Source organism: Cantharellus anzutake (assembly GCF_015039405.1).
Source record: "Cantharellus anzutake strain C23 chromosome Unknown EI90scaffold_35, whole genome shotgun sequence".
Lineage (NCBI taxonomy): Eukaryota > Fungi > Basidiomycota > Agaricomycetes > Cantharellales > Hydnaceae > Cantharellus > Cantharellus anzutake.
The window spans coordinates 544222-566025 of NW_024066985.1; the positions used below are offsets into that span (position 1 = coordinate 544222).

The following is a 21804-nucleotide window of genomic DNA, read 5'->3' on the forward strand; positions in this document are numbered from 1 at the left end:
GTGAAGAGGGTGGAGGTCCGGAAGTCGGGTCGGGGTCGGGTATGCACGGATATGACAGGTAAACTCTAGTCGATTTTATTACTGAAGTGTAACCTATGTACAAGTTGGATATATATATAGTTACAGCGAAGATGGGTCTGCAAATGGTGGAGCAGAGCTAACGGGGTTAAACATTAGCCGACTGAATATTACCGACGAGTCAGGTTACGGGGTTAACGGAAAGGCAGGCGATAACCCAGAAATGGAAAGGAGGGATAGGCCCAAAGGTGGGCTCTGCAGGGCAGGCGAGTGTATTGCCCAGCGGAGGTGGGAGTGCGCTAGCGGACGTCGGAGCTGTCCGGAAGTCTTTGGGGCTCCGTACTTAGGGAGGTGTAGGTAATAAATTGAAAGGAGGGGGTGGTGACCATCAAGGGGTACCGAGGGGATTGCGGAATACGGGAGCTCCGAGGTTAGTGAAGAAGGAGTGGAGGTAGACCAGAGGGATCGGAGGTACCGGAAGTCGTTGGCCAGGGATGGATATGACACAGCTGATGTTTACAGTCTGATCCTAAAATTCTTGTCTGAAGCAGATATTGACATTGATGAATTGTTGCCTGACCAAGTACCATGTTATTGGGAACAAGCAACTGCTGTGGCATGCAATCCCTTTTTAGCAGCATGTTTTTTCAAACTTGTGATCGATGCATTTATCTCTGCAATTTTGGTCCACACTAATGCAGATGAAATATGTGAAGATGGTATACTAGGGCCCTGTAGTGCTTATTATGGGACTGTAGAATCACAAGGCAGGGGTAGTCTACACTGTCATATGCTCATATGGATTGAAGGGGCACTGAATCCACAAGAAATAAAGGATCGGGTTCTCAAGGACCATGACTTTGCTTGGTGTGTGTCAGGGGACGACTCCCGGGTCCCCATGACCCTCCCCTATGGCCCACAGCCTCAGGTCTGGCCAGCCCTATCCAGGGCACAATCCTACTGTGGGTAAGAAGATGAGAGGGAAGCTAACTTCTCATCTTCCCACAGTGGCCACCATATCAGGAAAACTTCCAGGGATACCCGGAAGTCACATGAAGGAGTAGGAACCGGGCCCGGAGCATGCGGCACGCGGAGCGTGCACGCATGCGGGAAGCACAGCGGGTGGAAGCGGGTCCGGACGCGGGTCCGGGTCCGGGCTAGTCAGGGTGTGTGCCCTGACAGTGTGATAACTCGAGTTCTTGGATGACACAATTGCAAATGTTCTTCCCCAAGGCCATGCTGAGTCACATTGTTTATCTGATTCTTTTCATCTATGTAGTGTGCGTTGCCATCCTGAAACCCACACTGCTTTTGAGTGTGAACAAGATCTGTATAATCTTGTTAAGTCTTGCCAGGTGCATAAACATACTGCGACTTGCTACAAATATGGTGACACTGACTGCCGCTTCAACCGATCTTCAGATAGAACCTGTGCATCCAGCTCCATGGACATGGAGACTGGTGAGCTCAATTTACGAATTTCTGATGGCCTGATTAACAATTATTGTGAGACTATAATTAAAGCAGTCAGATGCAACATGGACATCAAATTTATTGGCTCAGGTGTCTCTGCAAAAGCCATTCTGTACTACATCACAGATTATATTACCAAGTCCCCACTGAAGACCCATGTGGCCTATGCTGCTCTCCAGGCTGCAGTTTCCCAATTGCAAAAAGTTACAACAAGGAAAGAAATGGCCTCCACAGAGCTCGCTAAAAGCACTTTGATCAAATGTGCCAATGCTCTTATTGCCAAGCAAGAGCTAGCAGCCCCACAGGTGGCTTCGTACTTACTTGGGTATGAGGACTTCTTCACCAGTCACAAGTTCCACAGCTTGGCATGGACTCCATTGGTGTCTTATGTGCAACAGATCATTCCCAGTTCTGATGTGGACAGTGGTGAGAATGGGTCTACAGCTGATCGCACCTGCATTCTGACAATGAATCCTGCATCCAGTGAAATCAATCACCCACCAACTCAATTGATGGACTACCTTGCTCGAGATGACTCAGTCCTTTTTAGGGAAATGAATGTTTGGGACTTTGTGTCCTGGGTTGACAAAGTGAGCATTCGTGGACGTTCCTCAGCAGAAGAAATGAATGAAGAGGAGACACAGCCTGTGGATGGTGGGGCTCATCGCCTACCATGTTCACACCTTAATCAGAGCCATCCACATCATACCACTCACTTTCTTCGAAAGCGACAGCATCAGCTCATTCCAGTTCCAGTTGGCCCTGGGCTACCACATCATGACAATGTTGCAAATTTTGAACATTACTCATGTGTTATGCTGACTTTATTCAAACCATGGCATTCCCCACTGGATCTGTTGGGACATGCTTCTTCTTGGTCTGCAGCCTTTGAGGATTTTTTCTCATCTGCTTCTACTCAACTGCATGACTTAATCAACAACATTCAGGTTCTGCATGAGTGCAAGGACAGTCAGGATTTGGACTATGCAAAGCAGTCATCCAGATCTCGTCCCAGTGTTGTGCTTTCAAACCCTGGACTTTTTGTGGCTGAGGGATCTCTGAATATGGGTACAGATGAAGATGAGTCTATTCTACAACAATTACTTAATAATGACAATAATGTCATTAGCAAGAAGAGTGTGGACTTGGATGCACATAGTGCTGTACATCATGCCATCAAAGGTGGTCTTTTTATAGACGAAGTTTCTGAGGAGGTGATCTCTGACTCCCTTGCTTTTATGTCAGACTCCTCACTGCCCACTAGCAGTAATAGCTTTGCACAACATATCATGGATCATGGTGCATTAGAGTTGTTGTGGGTGGACAATTACAAATCTCATAAGCAGGCAGCTAAAGATGCATTGAAATTGAGACTGCAGGGGTTCAGTTCCCCAACTGTTCCTACACAATTGGATTTCACTGCATCTCCCCAAGCCACTTTAATCAACAATGATGCTTACTTGGACAATGCAGTGCTGGATTTCCAAGCTGATATTGCCTCTCATGCTTCCAAGACCCCTGGCCTTGCTGTTGCAGAGAAGCTTCAATTGGTGTCATCACAATATGGACTCAATATGGAACAACAGCATGCTTTCACTCTGGTCGCTGTTCATGCAACCATTTGTAGTGGTCAACAACAGCCATTATACATGTACATGGGCGGTGCAGGAGGGACTGGTAAATCTCAAGTCATTAAAGCACTTACTGCCTTCTTTGATGCAATTAATCAATCACGTCGACTGCATTTGTGTGCTTTCACTGGGGCTGCAGCTCGACACATCAATGGTAGCACTTTGCACTCTGCACTGAATTTGTCTCAACTGACCAAAATGACAAAGTCCAATGGATCTCAAAGTCGTGCAGATTTAGTGCAGTATTGGAATGGAGTAGACTACTTATTCATTGATGAAGTCTTGATGATTGGTTGTAAGCTGTTGACTGAGATAAGTGCAGCTCTCTCGCTGGCAAAAGAGAATCCTGAGGCTTTTGGGGGTATCAACTTGATTTTTGCAGGAGATTTTTGTCAGCTACCTCCTGTGGGCTCCACCAGGCTGTACACTGCCTCCAAGATGTTGATGAATAAGGCTTCGCACTCTCAAACAGAGCATGGACAGAAGAAACTGATGGGTTGTCACCTATGGTTGCTGGTAAACACAGTGGTATTTTTAAAACAATCCATGCACCAAGGTGGAGAGAGCAACCGGGCATTTCAGTGAGGAAATTTGTATCCGGTGCGACTACTGGACTTATCCGGAGCTCCAAATTCTTATGACGTAAACCAGCATGACTGGACAAATGACATAAAATGGACAAGCCTGGTATCGAACCCAGGACTTCTAGCGTGCATCCATACACTACTCGCCCGTTATGCCAGGGGGGGGGTACCCCTTCCCTGATGGTTTGGGAGATCACTTGATCCCTTCCTCCAACATTCAGGAACTCTTGAACCATCTGCGATTTGGAACCTGCACTGCTGCTGATAAAGCACTTTTAGATACACGCCTGATTCAGAACTTATTCCATCAAGATCTATCGTTGACTGTATGGCAATCAGCCCCCATTATCTGTGCTTCAAATGCAGTGAAGGATGCTTTGAATTGGTGTGCAGTGAAAACTTTCGCAGCACAGAGGAATCTGACTCTCGCCACTTATGATGCCACTCATGAATTCAAGAATCAACCAATACATGACACCACCCTGAATGATTGGCTCTTGAACCTCGCATCAGATTCTCAAACAGCATACACTATTGGCCGTCTACCATTGCTGCCTCAGATGCCAGTTTTGGTCTGTGAAAATTTCGATGTTGCTGGCAGTATTGTAAATGGTAGCGAGGGCACTGTACAGTCAGTATGCTATACCATGAATGACAATGGGCAGCATATGGCTACAAGCTGTGTAGTCAGAATAGAAGATTCATGTGCTGATCCTTTCACTGATCTTCCACCTCATGACTGCGTGATTTTGCCAAAAAAAGTGACCATGAAAGTTTCCCACCCATGCAGCGGCGAAATGACTAGTGTAAGGCGATCCCAACTTCCTTTGCTGCCAGCATTTTGCATTACTGACTACAAATCTCAGGGGAGGACTCTACCCAAGGTTATCATTGATTTAGAAAGTGCACGCTCGATCCAGTCTGCTTATGTAATGCTTTCACGAGCTACAGCTCTTGAGAACTTGCTAATTTTGCGCCCTTTCAACTCCAGATGCATTATTTGTCACATGAATGGAGATTTGCGCAAGGAATTGTCCCGTCTACAACTGTTGGAATGTGACACCATCTTGCGCACCACATCCCAAAGCTTTAGACATACAGAAGTGGTGGAATTGAAGGCAGAATTGTCCGCCAATGTCCACTCATCAGGTGTGCATTCTCATTTCTTCATGGCACATGCCTTTGGAACCTTTTCCAACCTAGGGCAAGTGTCCACACCCCTTCATGATCTCATGCCACGGAACCCAAAAAGGCGTTGAGTTGGGTTGACCCAATCAACAGTGGTTCCTATGTAGGCTTAGGTTTGTCATGCATTCCATTCCTGAAGGGGAAAGCTGACTGATTCACATGGCCCCTAGTCTAGCCGAAATCCAATCCAATCCCCTCTCCCTCCATGTGTTTTCAGGCATGCAACCTGGTATTCCACCACTATTTAAGTTGGTGACATTGCTGTTCAGCGCCGCAACTGCTTTCTCTTCAACATCGGACTGCTTGTTCTATGGATTCAGCAATCATCTCTCATCTTCTCGCTCATGCCAAATCTGACAACTTTCTTGGTTCAATTGATGCTGCCACTTTGAGCTATAAGAGTGCAGCCTCCACCAATGGTCAAACCCTTTGTGGATCTTGGGTTTCTCACACTGACCGGAATGTGCTGGCCGAGTGTAGCTTCTTTGGTGTGATCTCCAATGCTGAAGTGGGGTTTTATGGTAACCAACTTGCTGCACCCTTTACGGCTTGGCGTGAACAGGGGGTGCATTTTATCTGATTATTTTGGAGAGTTTTGGTCTTAGTGGCCTCCTTGGCAGTGTGCGAAAGTCAACACGACGAAATACCTGATGAATCTTGGGATTCCTCCTTTGGCACCATGCTCTATCAAAAAGTTATTTGCCGACCAAATCCATGCTTTGAATTGAATTAAGAATGCATCAGGTTTAAGTATTCACTCTGACGGTAATGTCCTGCATTTCGTGGTGTGATAGAGCACTGCTGACTGCCTTATCAGAGGATATCATTGAAATCAGAGAGAATGAGTTTGGATGGGCTTACTTGGATGACCAGAATGGACCATACTTTCGGATTTTGCACCCTATGTTTTTGGAAGGCCGCAGTAGTCCAGTGAAAGAGTCCAGGAAAGTGAAAGTGTCTCTGGCATTGGAAAAGGGTTCATGGTTTAGGTCCTGTTGTGATGTGAATTCAGTTTGATGTTTGGACCCTCCACTTTAGCTGAAGATTCAGAGGGCAGCACGGGGGCCATTGAACACGCTCTACCTTCTGTGTTTTCCCAGCCTCAATGGGACCCGGAAGGCAATTTTCGCTGAGCTTTGCCTTCAGTCACAACACAGAAGGACTTCAAATTTCATGTGGACGTTCATGCCTTCGATGACAATGGACTTGATGTTCCCTGCAATGGTTTGGACTTGCTGTTCACGGAAGGTATGGCGGTCATCAGCACGGTTTCCCTGCATTTGTGAGTGTTATTTATTGCTACACTAAGCTACCAATCCTTAACAAACAAATCATTTGTTCCAGCATGCGAGCATGCAATACCACTAAGGGCGAAATTCGTTCTTTTCAGTTGAATTGGACAGCTCTTCAAGTGGTTGGTCAAACCAAAGCGTCAGCCACTGACCCGTTGGCTGTCTCTTCCTCCACCAAGAAATGCGCTGCGGATTCAGAGCTTCCTGGTCCTGTCAAAAAGCGTGGTCCATTTTTCACTAGTGGCTCAATGCACGGTGAAAGTTCCTCCCACACACTCTCACATGCTGGCAATGGGTGCACAGACAACTTGGTGGTCAAAGAGGAAGTGGATGTAGAGGTGCGCACAGTTGAAAAGGTGGAAAAGGGTAAAGGAAAAGAGGAGGATGTGTTCATGTGAGGCATTTCGGTTGAATGGTGGTCTGAAATCTGACTGACTATGCCTGCAGGAGTTCGATCACCATCGGTGCTGACGTGAATTTGAATGGTGAAGCAGTAAAGGAGAACGGATGGGATGATTAACTGGTACTGCCACTCGCAATGATGTTCGCTGTACATGTTTTAGCTGTTCGGGGTTTTCTGATCTAGTTACTTCATGCCTCGATTTCAAATATATTGTCATCATTGCGACTGAACATTGCGTTCACCACCGTTTGCCTTTTGCATGCTCAATACATCATGCATTGCCAAGTGTGGACGGAAGAACTGCTGGCACAGCTAAGTGCCCTTGACTCTGTGCAGTCCCAAAACCTTGTTGGCTTTGGATCGGGTGTCATCTGTTCCTCAAGCTGCGTGAGCTCACACCACCATGGGTTCATTTACGTGAGCCCATTTCCCGTGCACAGCACATGCGATTACGACTTTGGTCATTACTTATGTATCCAGTGGCCCGCCTGGTCTCTTGGACTACCTGCCCATCAGACGGAATCGGCCCATGAAGAGATTCGCCGATAGTGAGTACCCCTTGACCTGAGGTTCAAGTTATAGGTTCACTCTTGGTACCGGTTCCTGGCAGATGACACAGTGCTGGTATAACCTTCCATTGCTGTTCAACAGGCATTAACCTGTCTTCCATTCTGACTTTAAATTCCGTTCAGATGGGAGCCCTTGTTCCCCCAGCCCAAGATGATGCACATCTTTGAAGAACCTCAAGGTCAGGGGAGCTCGCACTACCATACGTTGATTAGCGTGTCCCCGATTATCCAACCCAACCCGATTATGTTACGCTGCATATACACTTACCAGTTTGAGCATCACCTGTCTATCTGGTTGTCCACCCCGTGTTTTCCGCCCAGGTGAGTGCCACATTACATCTCCGAACTCTGGAGGTCCTGAAGATTGACAGAGAAAACTGCTCATTGGTTCTGGCCGTCATAATTTTCGAAGAATGCCAAAGACGCGGCGCTTCTCATTACCACACCTTGGTGTTGGCTATGCCTTTCAGGAATGTGCTGGTCTCTCCATCATATCACCATAGTCTAACTATTTTCCAACTCACAGTTACCAAAACACTACCGAGAGTAAACAACTGCGATTGAATGTGTGAATCAATGGTCACCTTCCGTGTCCTCTTTATGTGGCTCAATCAGACGTCCTAGTCTCTGTATTGATTGTAATCTCTGGATCGTTCGAAATACATTTAACTTAAAAAGCTTCGGCAGTCCGTGATGGTTTCCTTTCGTTATATTCTGATCATCCTTTCCTCTCTGAAACACTGCCGGTTCCAGAGTGACTTCTAAGTGCACTGCAATGCTTGCCTGGATGTGCAAGGAGTAGCGGGTATTGCCACTTCAGGCGGCGTCCATCAGTTATTCCTGCTACTCTGTAGCAGGTCATGGAAGCATAGACTGAATGGCCATGCACAATTATTGGTTATACCCCCTTTTTACCTCAGCTTTCTGACACACCATATTAGCTCATCATGCTTACCATCAGCTAAGCACTGGAAACCTCCTTGTCCATGTCCACATGCTCTACAACCTGGTCCCCTCGCTTTTTGACTATTCCCTTTTGTACTCCGTGTGCATCACTCTTTATGCTATCAACCCTAATCAATCCCCCCCCTCTTTTGAAGCCTGCTGCTGGGTTTCAATGACATCCACCAACAATTCCCCAACTTGTTCACAATCTTGCGATCACTTGAACATCTCTCTTGATTTGAACTGCTTGTGCTGTGTTGGTTTCATGGTTTACTCAACACTGTGACTTGTGGATACACCCTGCATGAACATTTGCATATGATTGTGTTTGAACATATTGTAAATGACAGCATTTTAGCATTATTGAATCATTTGCCCCGGAGTTTTGCACCCACTGTTGCACGCTACCCACCTCTGACCATCAAAGATGATTTTTAGAGCAGAAAGAGTTATCACCAAACACAAATGAGCAAACAAGCATCTGAGGACAATAATATGCGGAGTCAGCAAACCAGAATAGGTACCTTAAACCCGGGTTCATTGTCAGCACAAAAAGTGAAAGAAGGGTTGGGGCCACTAACCACCAAAGTTGTTCTAAAGACAGACGACATGGTTAATGACAGAGGGCAAGGATGAGATCAGAAGAAGTGTCAATCGGGTACAAGACAATGGTAAAGGGATCAAGCTGAATAAAATAGCGCACTCAAAATAGAAGAAGAAAGAGCAGAGTGCTCAGCAAGTGCCAGGCTATAAACCAGCCAATCGACAGAATTTCTTGTGAGGATGAGAAAAGATGGTTGTGATGAAAGCCAAGGCTCTCAGGGTGTGCCAAGACAAAGTATGTAAACTCCTGTTCACTGAAATCCCAATTCTCCATTCCCCTTTAAAGCCGAAAGCCTGGCCATTGCATCCAGCAGACACAAGGCATGAAGGCTGACAAAGGCATGAAGCCAAAGGCCAAGTCATTGCATGCAGAGGATGCAAGGCATACAGACTGAAGCACAACAGTAGGCACGAAGGCAAGGAGGCCCAAGCATCCAGTGGGACATGAGTAAAAGGTCAGGCCGTTGCATGCAGCGGACCAAATGAAGAAAGAACGCAATTGGGTTGACGCATAGTACAGTCACAAGGGAAGTGAGTAGGTGAAGGCAATCTGCTCAGTGGGCATGAGACAAGAAAGAGGGCATAAGTAGATGCCAATGCACCAAATGGGCGCACTATAAGAAAAAAGAAAGCACGAGGCCAACGTGCCCAGCAAGCGCAACACAAGAAAAGGAGGCATGGTGAGCTTCCAGTTGGATGGTTTCTCATGGCCACCGGGATGAGTGGTGGGTATTGCCTTTTTGGAATGATATTGTAATATAACTGATGAGCGCCGCCTGAAGCGGCCGGTTTGCATGTTTATATGTCAGAAAATCGTGAGATCGATCAAAAGCACGAGACTTGACATTTAAAATGCCAAAATTTGATGTTTAAACGTGAATTTTGGCATCTAAATGTTGTGATAAATTGTTTATGGCGTTTTTTGATATTATTGAATGTGTTTTTATACCCCTCAAATGCTCTGAATATGTTTTTAATAACTTAATAAATGTGTCATAAATGCTTCCTACAGCATCAAAATCGTCAAAAATCCGTCTCATATAACACATAAAGTACCACCACATCTGACCAATGTATTCTCATCGGCTGTTGGGTAGTTGTTGTAAATAAACGCCATGAAACGTTTCCCGGGCATTTAAACGATATACGGGATTTTTCCGACATATCACGTGATGAGTCACGTGCCCGTCACTATGATGATGCTTGAGGTAATTGATTCCAGCATGGAGGTCCCAGGACTTTTTGGACCCCGGAGCCCCCACAGCTCCTGGATGCCCCGTTCCTTCCGTACATTTTGTTCCAAACATTTGCATTTAGACCGCTGAATCACCTTTCCTTCTAGCCGAGCTTTCGAAACTCGCGCAAGCCCCGGCCGAGTACACTTCTGTGAAGAGCAAATCAAAGTGCCTTTCAGGCACACGGGTTGGGATGCAAGAATCCTTACACAAGCACCTGAGAGAGGCCAAGAGCCGATTTATTTGGTTAAGGGGCTCCCCTGGGATGGGGAAGACTGCGATCTCTATGAGTGTCGCATCCGCCCTTGAGGAAGAGGATATTCTGGCAGCGTCATTCTTTTGGGACAAGAACCAGACAGGAACAGGCTTGGATTCTATCGAGCAGTTCCCCTCTACCCTTGCCCACCAACTTGCGTCCTTCAATAAAGACTTCAAAGCGTCGCTTATCAGACACCTTCAACACCCGGCTCTGGCCCTAGTTCAGGATTTCCCCCTAGAAAAACAAATGAAGGCACTGATTATTGAGCCGATGCGCGACCTGGAGGACACGCTATCTTCAGGCAAGTTCATCATCGTCTTGGATGGTCTTGACGAGTGTGGGAATCATGAAGCGCTTGAGCGTCTGATGAAGCTGGTACTTGCCCTTCAGGAACTGCCACCGTCATTTGCTGTACTAGTTAGCTGTCGTCCTGAGCCAGGGGTCATTTTAGCCTGGTCTGATGCCCGAACCAAGGGTCTTGTCGTACCATGTGAAGATGTGGATGAGATACCGTACGATGATACTTTCCGTACAATCTGCGTTATGGTCCAGGAAGGTCTTCGGGATCTCATTGATGAATCTCCATGGAAACCAATAGAGGGAGAACTTGACGCTCTTGCGTGGGCTTGTCGCCAGTTGCCTGTTGTGGCATCTATCCGGGTTCGCGACGTTCGCCTGCAGACACGGCGTGGCCGCACCCTACAGTTGGCATTTCAGAACTTGATCACTCTTGCTGATGCGCCTGCCGACTTCAACTGGGAGTACTTGCGAATACTTCGACAAGCCTATATGCTGGATTCACTTGAAATTCCCCCAGATGTAGCCAAGTATCGCTCAGTGGTGGGCGCGATTGTTGTGGCGCGCAAGTCGATGAATGTGTCCCTTATATCGCAGCTTTTTGGGATAGCCGAGCATGAGATCCGTGCAATGTTGGAACCGATCAGCCCAATAATACATCTTCCCTCACGAAACACGGAGCCTGTCAACTTCTATCATGCGACGGCAAAAGAGTTCATAATGGGGGATCCAATTGGCGAGGAGAGGGACGAAGTATTCTTCATCAACGATGTAGAAGGATACTCTCTTGGATTGCCGCTCCTTCGACTTTTCAATAGCCGTTGTGAGCGAAACGCGTTTGGGGTACCCACCGATCTTCCTTTAGGAGATGGACGAAAATGGGAAGGATTTATAGTGAAAGGCAATGACGATTATGTCCGTTCCTACAATTTTTTAGAGCATTTGGACCCTTCGGAATTCTTTTCTGAAGAGTCCAATGAATTACAGAGCGAGTTTGATTTGTTCATCACGCGAAACTTGTTGACATTAGCGCAGTTGCAACCGCCCTTCATCCAAATTCCCGGAGGATTTCGTAAATTCGGCGTAAGTCGAAACCATTCATCTCATGTTTCAAGGAAGTGATGTCATTTTTGATAGCATCACAATTCAATCCAAGCTTTGGGAGATTTGGAGCCAGCAACCAACTATATCGCCAAGCATGGGCCATCGTATCTCTATCGATCGTTCCTCCCTTTTGCTTCACTCCCATCATCCATTTACAAATTATACGGTTCTCTCTCGGACCCTATCCGGATCTTCTCCATTTTTGGCGAGTTCTCTGGTGACACCATCCCATTAAGCGAGGATTTACTCAGCGCCCAAGAGGTTATGCAAGCAAAGTTGAGCGAACTACGTTTACCTGAAGAGATTAACGAACCGGGAATTGAAATGGTCAATTACGAAGCTGAATTTCACGAACCTGATATTCGTAATGCCATTGTGGCATGCGCTGCACTCTCCCTTGATGGTTGCTATGTTGCGCTTGGGTTTGGCAACGGTATTATTGAAGTTGTCGATATTGAGAATCAATGTACGGTCTGCCGATTGCAGCACGATCCAGCCAATCCCCCGATCTGGATCGAGTTTGTCCATGGCAGCCACCGAGTTGCTACTGAGGACATTGATGGAAGTGTCACAGTCCTCGGCCATGGCATGACCCCCATGAAATTGGGCACTCTTCCCACTGGTCCCTATTCTGCTGGAACTGCAGTATCAGATAATGGGTTATTTGTCATACGAGTCCCACGAAATTTCGACAACCCGTGGTACGACAATATGATGCTCATATCTGTCTTTGAGGATCCATCCATTCAGCTCCTCGCCTCGCCTCCCTCCCCCTCGTCCCCCTCTTCCCCATTTATTCATGTCGGGTTGCACACTCCTCACCGTCGAACGCTTGGGTTCTCACCAGGGGCACAATATATTGGTGCTTTTGATGGGATCCGAGCTTTCACCTGGTCAACGAGGTCGTGTGAATTCATTGCATCTTATTGCGTGACGGAGTCCGATGCTTGGATTATTAGGCCCAGTATCATCCCTCCAAGTGGCTCATATCTCATCCCTGATCCTATATTCACTCAAGCCACCTCCCCTCTAGTAGAAGGCAAGATGGCTTATACACTTCATTCCGAGGCGGATGCGGGACTTGATTCAGAAGACGAGTCCTGGATCGAGTGTCCATTTTACGACCTCTCGCCAAGCATCTCAAGAAGAGGAACCCTGCCCTCCAGTGTCCATTCATCTGTTACAGGAAGAACCCCGTTAATCGAGTCCTCATCAGTGTGGATTAACGGCAGTGTAGAACTCATGGTTCCAGTGGACTTTGAACCCCATGAAACCTGTGCCTGGTATGGTGATCGAGTACCACCTGATGTTATGGGGCTCTACCGCCCTCAGTCCAGCAGAGACGGAACTCGATTTCTACTCCAGGGTCAGCGAAGAGCTCCAATTGTTGTTGATATCAGGCAAATTCGTTTGCCTTTGAGTGGTTCGCCTTCGAGTGGTTCGCCTTCGAGTGGTTCGCCTTCGAGTGGTTCGCCTTTGAGTGGTTCGCCTGTCCTGTGGATTTGAGTGGGATGTGAGATTCCAACATTCCGGGCTTGCCTCGTGTTTCGCGTTCACGGGGGAGGGATGTCCCGGAAGGTAAGAGGGATTCATACATGCAAGTCGTTATCTTTCCACTCAACTTTCTTTATTACTGTAATTCCATTCTGCGTGTTCAACTTACAGCCGCTCATCACTTATGCGTCCAAACCTTGGGAATAGTCGTGAATTAAACCGGCAGGTCTCGCCGGGGGAATGGGAAATGTGGTGGGATACTTCTCTAATTGAAGCATTCGCTCTTTCCCGAATTTTCTACTTAATATCTGTAAATCATCAACTCGGTAAGAATTGCACGTGTACTAGCGACAGTTATAACCTAGTAGTCAACGAGCCGGACGTTTCCCTGCGCCGTGGCCACTGCCATCATACCGAACGGATCACCAAGCGATAGGTACGGGTCAGAGTCCTAGGTGTCAGGTCCAATGAGCTCCCACAACACCCGCGGGTTGACCGAACCGAACCTCCTCTTCCGTGGAAGCGACACTTCTTGGATCACGGGGTATTCGGAACCACAGAAGGCGCAACCTCTGTTGCTGGAGTCATTGCGGGATCACGAACCATCGGTGTTGCGTCGGACTGGGTGAGCACTCCCACAGCTGGGAAAGTCGAGTGCCGTCCAGAAAGTGTACATGAAACAATATCTCAGCGTTCACGCTAAGCGAGGAACTCGACGATGTTATCGACCTTTGAATCGAGAAGGAAAGTTGTGCTCTCTATTGCCGCAAGGAATGCTAGTGTCCGAGGCAGTAAATAAAGCAAGGCTATGCGCGCAGCAAGCGGCTCAGAGATGCCTTCGTACGAGTGGGTGTAAATTGATCGCCGAGCACATATCCCAGTGGTCGAGACTTGCAATTACTGGTATCAAATGTGAAAATAATATACGACCAGATCAAACGTGAGCCACCTGCACGAAGCAAGAGGTGGAGATTTATCAATATCGGCTCGGAACAAATGAACGAGCCCCAAACATACCCCTTCGCTGGAAAGAACAAGTTCAACCGGCTGACGACGCATACGGCGACATCCCAGGGTTCTGTCGTTCGTTCCGTCGATGTGAGGAAGAACTAACGACCTTCGTGGAGAGTAGTCCATTATATGGAATTAGCTTAAACACCTGGGACGTAGGGTTAGTAAATTAAGATTGCACGGGATATGGAAACGGAATCTGCCAAAATGCTGTGACGTCCTGAGCCAACTTCAACCGTGTTCTCGTATGGCCATGCCCTTCGAAGGCGAGATTCAATAGAATATATCTATGCCGTCAAGTTTCCAAACACAAAGTCAACCGCGTAGATTCACGGGAGCTGACCAATGATCCCAGATGCTACGAGAATGTTTATGAAATCGACGCCGGTCGCGAAAATTCGTGAGGTAATGTGCCTAGGTAGGGAACGATCGTGGATGAATACAGCAGTCAGCTGCTTCTGCACTCGTATCTAAGCTCGGTACAGAAGCAATGCAACCGGGTTAGGTGGCCGTGCTGCAGACGCCTCCATCGCGTATGCATTCCCATGTCCAACAAAGGGCCGGCATGGAACACTCTTGCGTTCGGCTTTCGAACAACTGCCGACTTCGAATGTAAAGGTCCACCCAAAACAGTAGATTAACTTGCCTCATATTAAAGCTCACCCTTTGCGGGCACATGGAATCTGGGGCTGCATTATTTAAGGCGCGGTTGGATGGCCTGACCTTGACCATAAGGGGTGATCGAAGACGGGAGGAAAATCAGGGATGAAAAAACCTAGCAGTTTACGTGACTCGCAACGCTGTTGAGGTGCCCGGCGTTTGGAGAATGGATAGCACATGTTATTCGCACCAGGTGCACAACTAGATGGTACCGTGCGCCAACTAGAACTGGAATGAGTTCGCGGAGGGGCTAGGCACGGGCTTGGAGAATAATAAGGACATGTTTTATTCCTTCCCGGCAGGAAGGCAACCCCTAACTAGGCTGTATGGGTTATTACTGCGGGAGGGACATATGCAGGCTAGGTGACGCACGTGGGTTGCCGACATCCGATCTGGAGACCAAGCTACTCCGGCTCTCCGTGTACAAATGGTGAGTATGTTGCAATAGACCGGATTGAATCACCGAGCGTGATTAAGACGTTGGGCGTGCGCGCGTGCGGATGGCGCGTACTTGTGGTAATTTGAAATAACTACGACGTAATGGCTATTTCCATATGCGGTACTTCCATTTCTGACCCTATTCAATGGGAATTTTTAGTGCTTGAGCCGTAATGGAGAGTCGTCATCAAGGCGTAACTTCAGGATCCCAGGTAAGGATAATCCCACGGAAACGACTCCGGGTGCGTCACGTTGAAGCTTTATGAGGCATCACGATGTCCACATGTTTCCTGAGCAATAGGGCACCCTACGGCAAAGCGAAGCCAGCTGGAAGCTAAGGTCCTCGCCCGAAGCTCGATCGATCTGGCCATGCAGAAAGAGATCGATAATCGGCATCCCGAACCAACGTACGCGATGCGATACATGGACTTTTGGCTGGCAATCAGATACGTTGCCACTGAGTGAAACCACAAGAATGTGCAACGGAAAACGATATATTGATGCTATGCCACCATCTCCCCATTATCGTATCGACAGCTTATCATCAATGGAAAGTTGATAGACAGCGGCCGCAGACCCACTCTTTGCCTTTCCCAGTCTAACTGCGGGCCTTGATCCTCCGCTCCAATTATAGGCGCGCTCTCAGTGGCTGCATCTCAAAGTTATGCGTGAAGGTAAAGCCTCCATGGTACGTAAGCCTAATCAGCAACTTTAATCAGTCATTAAGAGATCCAAACAAGGAATGTCATCGGTTATGACTTTAGATCGAGCAGAAGTCCCCTCGCCCATGGAATACCGAGAATTGCAGGGTTGGCCCACTGGCGTATGATTAAAAGAATGTGTTACTGAGCAACAGATGGGTTGTCCACTTGCGGAATGGTTTGTCGTCAGCGATTCGAAAACCGTCTGCATTTCGTTTCGAAGGTCGGGATCAGGTTCGAAGCAGGAAGTGAGAATACCAGGGTCCGTTGAAAAGGGGGTGAATGGTGGCTTTGCAGTCCCGATGGCCCATATAAGGGCATCGTTCTCAACGGTAGGATATGGCCGCACACCGCGAAGTATCTGAGCACAGTGCTCAGCTCCCAGAGCCGAAAATGCGTTGGAATAATCGTACCTCCATGGCTGTGCATCCGAATGCCCAGACGTCACTCTTCATGTTGCGGAAGGGTTCTTCGGCCATGCACACTTCAGGTGCTAAGTATCGCCAAGTCCCAAACTGACCCATGCTTGTGGCGTCGATATATGTAGATTTGTCCGAAATAATGAATGAAAGACCAAAATCGCATAACTGCGGCGTTTTCTCACTGCTCACGACAACATTTTGCTGACGATGAAATTACTGATTATGTCGATGTGTGACATGACAAGGACTCACGGGTTTGATATCGCCATGCACTATCTCCCGGGAATGGAGATATGCTAAGCCATGAGCAATCCCGCAGATCTAAAATAGCGCACATGAGTAAGTGGTCCATAAGGTGCAGAGGTCGATTCACCAAGGCTTGGCGATCAGCGTCCTGACGGCGCCGCAGATAAGATTTGACATTCCCTTCGTCGCACCAGTTTGACACCAAGCCCGGACATAGATCTTCCGTGCTTTCAAGGTATGATATCCATCCATGAAGCTTGACTATATGTGTATTCGTCAATTGGCGCCACACCCTCATCTCGCGGACCAGTCGCTTGAAGGATTGCGAATGAATGGCAGCGGATTGTCTCTCATGTACGAGTTAACATACGTGAATAAATTCGCTGACAGGATCACGATCGATATATCTGAAAGCCTTGATGCAAACCTTTTCCTAGAGAGACGCGTGAGAAGGCAGTTCGAGCACGAATATTGATTTGGGGTGTTTATAATGTAGATACGAACCGTGTTGTAGGTTCCCTCGTATATCACCCCAAAGGACCATGCTCGATTATGCGGTATAGCTACTTGACCGTCAAGAATCCTGTCGTCAACTTGCAGCAGTCTCTCCTTGATATTTTGTAGTAGTTCATCGACGGGTGACATGGCTCAATATTCACCATGTGTGAAGGGATAAAGACAGTGAAGAGATACAAGGGAGAAGGTGTAGGGTGACCTAGCAGGACAGAAAGAGCCGGTCTGCCACAGGGCAGCACTAAAGCACCCCTTGTTTAGTAATGGTAAATAAAAGTAGACTACCAATTGCGGGAAATGACTTCCAGGTCAAAGGGTTGGTCTTTGGTGGGAAGTGAGGATGCTGGGTAGACAAAGGTGCGCAATTGGAAATCAAAGGGAATGGGGGTACATAATCGATAGTGAAGCAACTATTTGGAAAACTGCGGAGGCAACTGAAGGCCTCGAATCGAGGCGACCCTTTCTAGAGGACTTGGCACGTTGATTTGTGAATTCACCAAGGACTCGCTATCGAGTACATGGCTGATAAGGAGATAAGGACTATCGAAGATCGGATGCAAATTATGGGGCGAGGGAACAGCAGCCAAAAATGGAAGCGGATCCAGCTCGCGATCTCAATTTCAATGAAGTCTACTTCTCTAAATCTAGATTACAGATTACATGCTCGCCACTGGACCTACAAATTGGATGGTGGGACCTTCCTGAACCATTGGATACAGCGAATGTGCGTATAATGCTGCTGATCCGTGCTCCTTAGGCCGGCACTCCACTTCTCTGCCGCTTCTCTACATCGTACACACCATACGCCGACCAAGATGGCAGATCAGACATCAGCATCGTCCCCTTCGAGCAGCCTTGTTGTCAGGGATTCGGGCGGAAGGATCGTGTTCAATATCAGGGACGGGCGGATTACCACCCCTAACCTAGTCCTACGCGGCAGAGTAAGCAGAACGCAGTCAACTCGGGTAGGTTTCCCTCATTTGGTGGGGCATTTAGGGCGGAGTGGTTGGCGAGAACGGCACTCTCGTAGAAGTCATACACGAGATTGAATTATCGCAGGAGGTGGTGGAGCGGGCAGTGGGGCAGGACGATGCAGAGGCGGCGGAGCATTTTGTTCAGGTTTGCGATTTGTTCGCCGGCATCAGCATGAGGCTAACTCTCGTCACAGCGCGTGGAGCGCCAGTTAAATGTTATTTGCTCTTTGGATCATATAAACATTGCTCGATTCCAGGGATGGACGATGATGCTTGAGGATGAAACTTGGCTTCGCGCGAGGGTCACGTATGCTAGTTGTGAGGGAGGGAAAGTTATGGATTATCTCAGCGCCAATGTGAATGCGGATCGCCAAGAACTGGTACGTCCTGACAGGTGCACCTTCTCCAGAGTGTCGTGTTTACCCAAGTACTTCATCAGGTTCTTGGAGTATCTCGAGGGCTTTCATATCTTCATTCCAAGGATATCGTTCATGGAAATCTCAATCCGGTTCGTATACCTTGCCCTACTAATCGAGAACCACTCGTTCATCACCCCCCTAGAGTAACGTACGTATTGATTACGGCGCCAATGACACGCGTCCTATTCCTCGGATCAGTGGCTTTGGATCCTCGTACGCCATGACAGATGCCACCCCTGTCCGCCTTATAGTGGAGGGCGCGTGCTCTGTACCTTTAAGGTATGTCGCCCCAGAAGTCCTGGCCGGACGTGGAGTCCCATGCGACCAAAAGGGTGACATTTGGTCTCTTGGATGCACATCCTCACAGGTATTCCACGCCTCTTGTGTACCAATTGGGATCTCACCGTTTTCAGATGCTCCTCGGCAGACGTCCCTACGAGAGTATCCGCAACGACTTCCACGTTCCATTCGCGGTCGCGAGACAGGTGGCTCCCTATACGTGGGACTATTCGGACCCTTACCATCAAGCACTTCAGAGCTGCCTCACACGTGATCCTTCACAGCGTGCCGCCGCCAGTGACGTTGTCGAAAGAGTAGGGTAAGTTGTTTCCTTTGTTTATTATGTGAGGTGGAACTGAAATTCGGCAGATTGGTCGTTGCCCTTTCAGAAATCCGGCGCCAGCTTCTCGAAGTGGAAGAACGCAATCTCACGGGTAGAATCCAAATTATTGGAGATATATTTGAAGACGGCTCTGGTGTACGATCTAGAGGGATTTGTGATGGGGTGTGCATTATTTAGGCTCATTCGTGCTTGACAGATCACGTCATTTCTGATAGGAGGGCGTTTGTGTCCGATATTCCAATAACATTTCAGCGTCGGATGGAAATGGGATCCTCGATGGACAGGTGCGTCAGTGGCGTCTACATCTCGAATTTCTAATTTTCGTGGGCGCATAAAGATCCTTAATATCAAAAGGCACGTACGTATATGGGGCCGACTTGTCCATCGAAATATAGAGGCTTTTCGTGGGTGGGCTTTGAACGTGGAAGAACGCAGACTTCGTGTTGGCTTTATCTCAACCTGGCGAGAGAGCGTGGCTGTGAGGCGCTATCTGCAGCAGAACCCAAGTGCAGATCGGCGTGTATTGGTGAAAAAATTTGCATTATTAACTTGGCAACAATCTGACGCATTCCTACAGGTGCGTGGCGTTGCACAAGGCCTTTTTTATTTGCACTCGGAGGGGGTCGTACATGCAAATATTCACCCAGTCTGTCTTTGATACTATCTTTTTCAAAAATTCCGAAATATATTAGTCCAACAGGACAACGTTATGATTGGGAATCAAGGGGATCCATATTTGCGTGGCTTCGACTTCTCGTATGATCATCGGTTCGAGGTGCCTCCATACGGTTATTATGATGGCCTACATCATAATGGTTTACAACGATTCATGCCTCCAGAGTTGCTGGATGGTTCGATACGAGTACCCACGCAAACGAGCGATGTCTGGGCATTTGGATGCGTTTCTGGTGAGGTAAGATTCGTCGCCGTGCTGATGGCGCGCTGTGCTGAGTACCTTTATAGATACTCACTAGCCAACCTCCCTATGCTGGGCTGAGTGATTCGCAAATAATTGCGGTGGCGAGCTCTGTCACACCCTACAAATGGGACAGCGCAGACTCGTTTGAAAGTGCGATTACACGATGCTTCCTCTTCCCTGCTCAACGGATTAGTATGAAAGTCATGACAAGGACTTTTTCTCAATATTATTCTCCCACAGCTCTATCTATCGCTGCACCAACTGCTTCTAGTGGCGTTCCTCCATTCATACTTACCCCCCCACACCTCTCCTCGCAAGATTCATTACGCCAGAGTCCCTCTCCTCCTGCCGCTTCTAGGTACGTCATTCTTTATGCCCTCCCTGCTTTTCCGCCCGCATCTTGACGACACCTCACCCTTGCGGACAGTACGCCCCGAACTGCCACTTTCGCATCTTCCTCACGGTGGGGGTCGCGAAGGCGTGGCCCATACAACCATTCATCATGCCGGTTGTGCCACAATGAGTAAGTAATGCATCATCACTGATTGACAAGTCGAAAGGCCTAATCCTCTGCCAATAACGAAGTCATCGCAAATGTGACCGAAACTGGAGTATCGACGCAAAGTGCTCGAATTGTTATAGACAGGCTGTTCCAGTACGTCAGATCTGTTGGGTTAAGACATGCTTCGCCTCCAAGCTAACTTGGTAGTATTAAAGTGTGTTAGCTGGAGAAACCCTCACCCTAGCCCACGTGGGCGACGTAGTCAATACCATAGAGGCACTTAGCGATGCAGAGACTAACTTCCAGTATGACAGTAAGTGTTGGTATCTCATCGACGATATTGGGCACAGGGTGTTGATGATCGGGTCAGGCCCGTTGTTGATGCAAAACCCACGTTGAGTGCCTATAGAACGTTGGCGTAAATACATGAGGAACTAGATCCTGAACCCCTTATCACCGAGGTCGATACATGCTCTCCATCGACACCATTGTCAACAATGCAACTACTTCTGTGGATGCTTCCATTGATGAATCCCCCATATTATCCATCAGTGCCCCTATCAACAAACATTCCACCTTCTTTCATCAACATTTCTGTCAACAGCCTTTCTTGCGTCCCATTGACAACTATGTTGACAATGTCACTCTTAAATTCTTGACTCTATTCATTGATAACTATACTGTAGTATAACGACCGTTAGTTCATTCCCACGGCCTCCGGGAGTTGCCGGAGGCACCAAATCAATTCAATCATGTTCATTTTCAATTCAATTCCCGCTGCTCCGTAGCGGGTCCTATGTTTTTTTCTTGCCCACTCAATTGTCCCACTAGAAATGGCTGCTGCGCAGCCTTGACCTTGCTTGTGACTAGGGTCCCTGCACCCGGTTGCAACTTTTGTTTGGGTTAAATGACTCAGATGCAACTTGGCCAAAATACTGTACCCGCATGACCAATTACTGGCTGAGGTTCCGAGTGTGACACAGAATAGTCAACCGGCTTCTCCTTGTGATGTGTGACAAGCAACTGGAAGAGGTGGCTGACACCAGCCACAGTGGTGCTGGAAATGTCCAACTGGCAAATTTTCGTGTTGATACATTTTACACCAAAAAAACTACTTCCTTGCAGACGGCTTTTGTTTTCATTGAATTTAATTCGATTTCACACAGCCACTTAGGTGCCGAAAAAAAAATGGTGTGACAAGGATCATTCAACCAGAACGTCAGTGTGATGTGTGACAACAGCCCACTTACAGCCGGACCGAGCCCATTCCCGCTATGTGAGT

At 47.8% G+C, this 21804-nt stretch overlaps 6 protein-coding genes across 6 annotated transcripts; 5 read left to right on the plus strand and 1 right to left on the minus strand.

Annotated features, from left to right (window-relative positions):
- Positions 1-4011: 4011 nt before the first annotated feature.
- On the plus strand, positions 4012-4770 carry EI90DRAFT_2883210 (uncharacterized protein; the record flags this gene model as incomplete). The annotated part of the gene is made up of 1 exon (XM_039053937.1): positions 4012-4770. A coding segment is annotated over one exon (759 nt), but the record flags the coding sequence as incomplete, so codon positions are not given.
- An 892-nt stretch (positions 4771-5662) lies between these two features.
- On the plus strand, positions 5663-6706 carry EI90DRAFT_3126019 (uncharacterized protein; the record flags this gene model as incomplete). Its single annotated transcript, XM_039063888.1, has 5 exons — positions 5663-5870; positions 5933-5982; positions 6052-6176; positions 6239-6580; positions 6634-6706. The coding sequence occupies 5 exons, from the start codon at positions 5663-5665 to the stop codon at positions 6704-6706; spliced, it is 798 nt and encodes a 265-aa protein (XP_038914347.1).
- A 3428-nt stretch (positions 6707-10134) lies between these two features.
- Positions 10135-10539, plus strand: EI90DRAFT_2925971 (uncharacterized protein; the record flags this gene model as incomplete). Its single annotated transcript, XM_039054900.1, has 1 exon — positions 10135-10539. A coding segment is annotated over one exon (405 nt), but the record flags the coding sequence as incomplete, so codon positions are not given.
- A 509-nt stretch (positions 10540-11048) lies between these two features.
- On the plus strand, positions 11049-13193 carry EI90DRAFT_1535795 (uncharacterized protein). The gene is made up of 3 exons (XM_039051889.1): positions 11049-11485; positions 11533-11580; positions 11635-13193. Exons 1-3 carry the CDS (start codon positions 11474-11476, stop codon positions 13105-13107), a joined length of 1533 nt encoding a protein of 510 aa, XP_038914349.1. The 5' UTR covers positions 11049-11473; the 3' UTR covers positions 13108-13193.
- A 3004-nt stretch (positions 13194-16197) lies between these two features.
- EI90DRAFT_1535682 (kinase-like domain-containing protein) lies at positions 16198-17357 on the minus strand. The gene is made up of 5 exons (XM_039051888.1): positions 17078-17357; positions 16944-17006; positions 16701-16886; positions 16580-16648; positions 16198-16528 (listed from the first exon to the last, which is right to left on the minus strand). The coding sequence occupies exons 1-5, from the start codon at positions 17216-17218 to the stop codon at positions 16280-16282; spliced, it is 708 nt and encodes a 235-aa protein (XP_038914350.1). The 5' UTR covers positions 17219-17357; the 3' UTR covers positions 16198-16279.
- A 1319-nt stretch (positions 17358-18676) lies between these two features.
- On the plus strand, positions 18677-20308 carry EI90DRAFT_1536103 (kinase-like domain-containing protein). Its single transcript, XM_039051890.1, has 8 exons — positions 18677-19077; positions 19128-19263; positions 19317-19385; positions 19439-19627; positions 19679-19747; positions 19802-20009; positions 20065-20170; positions 20261-20308. Exons 1-7 carry the CDS (start codon positions 18761-18763, stop codon positions 20073-20075), a joined length of 999 nt encoding a protein of 332 aa, XP_038914351.1. The 5' UTR covers positions 18677-18760; the 3' UTR covers positions 20076-20170; positions 20261-20308.
- The last annotated feature ends 1496 nt before the right edge of the window (positions 20309-21804 follow it).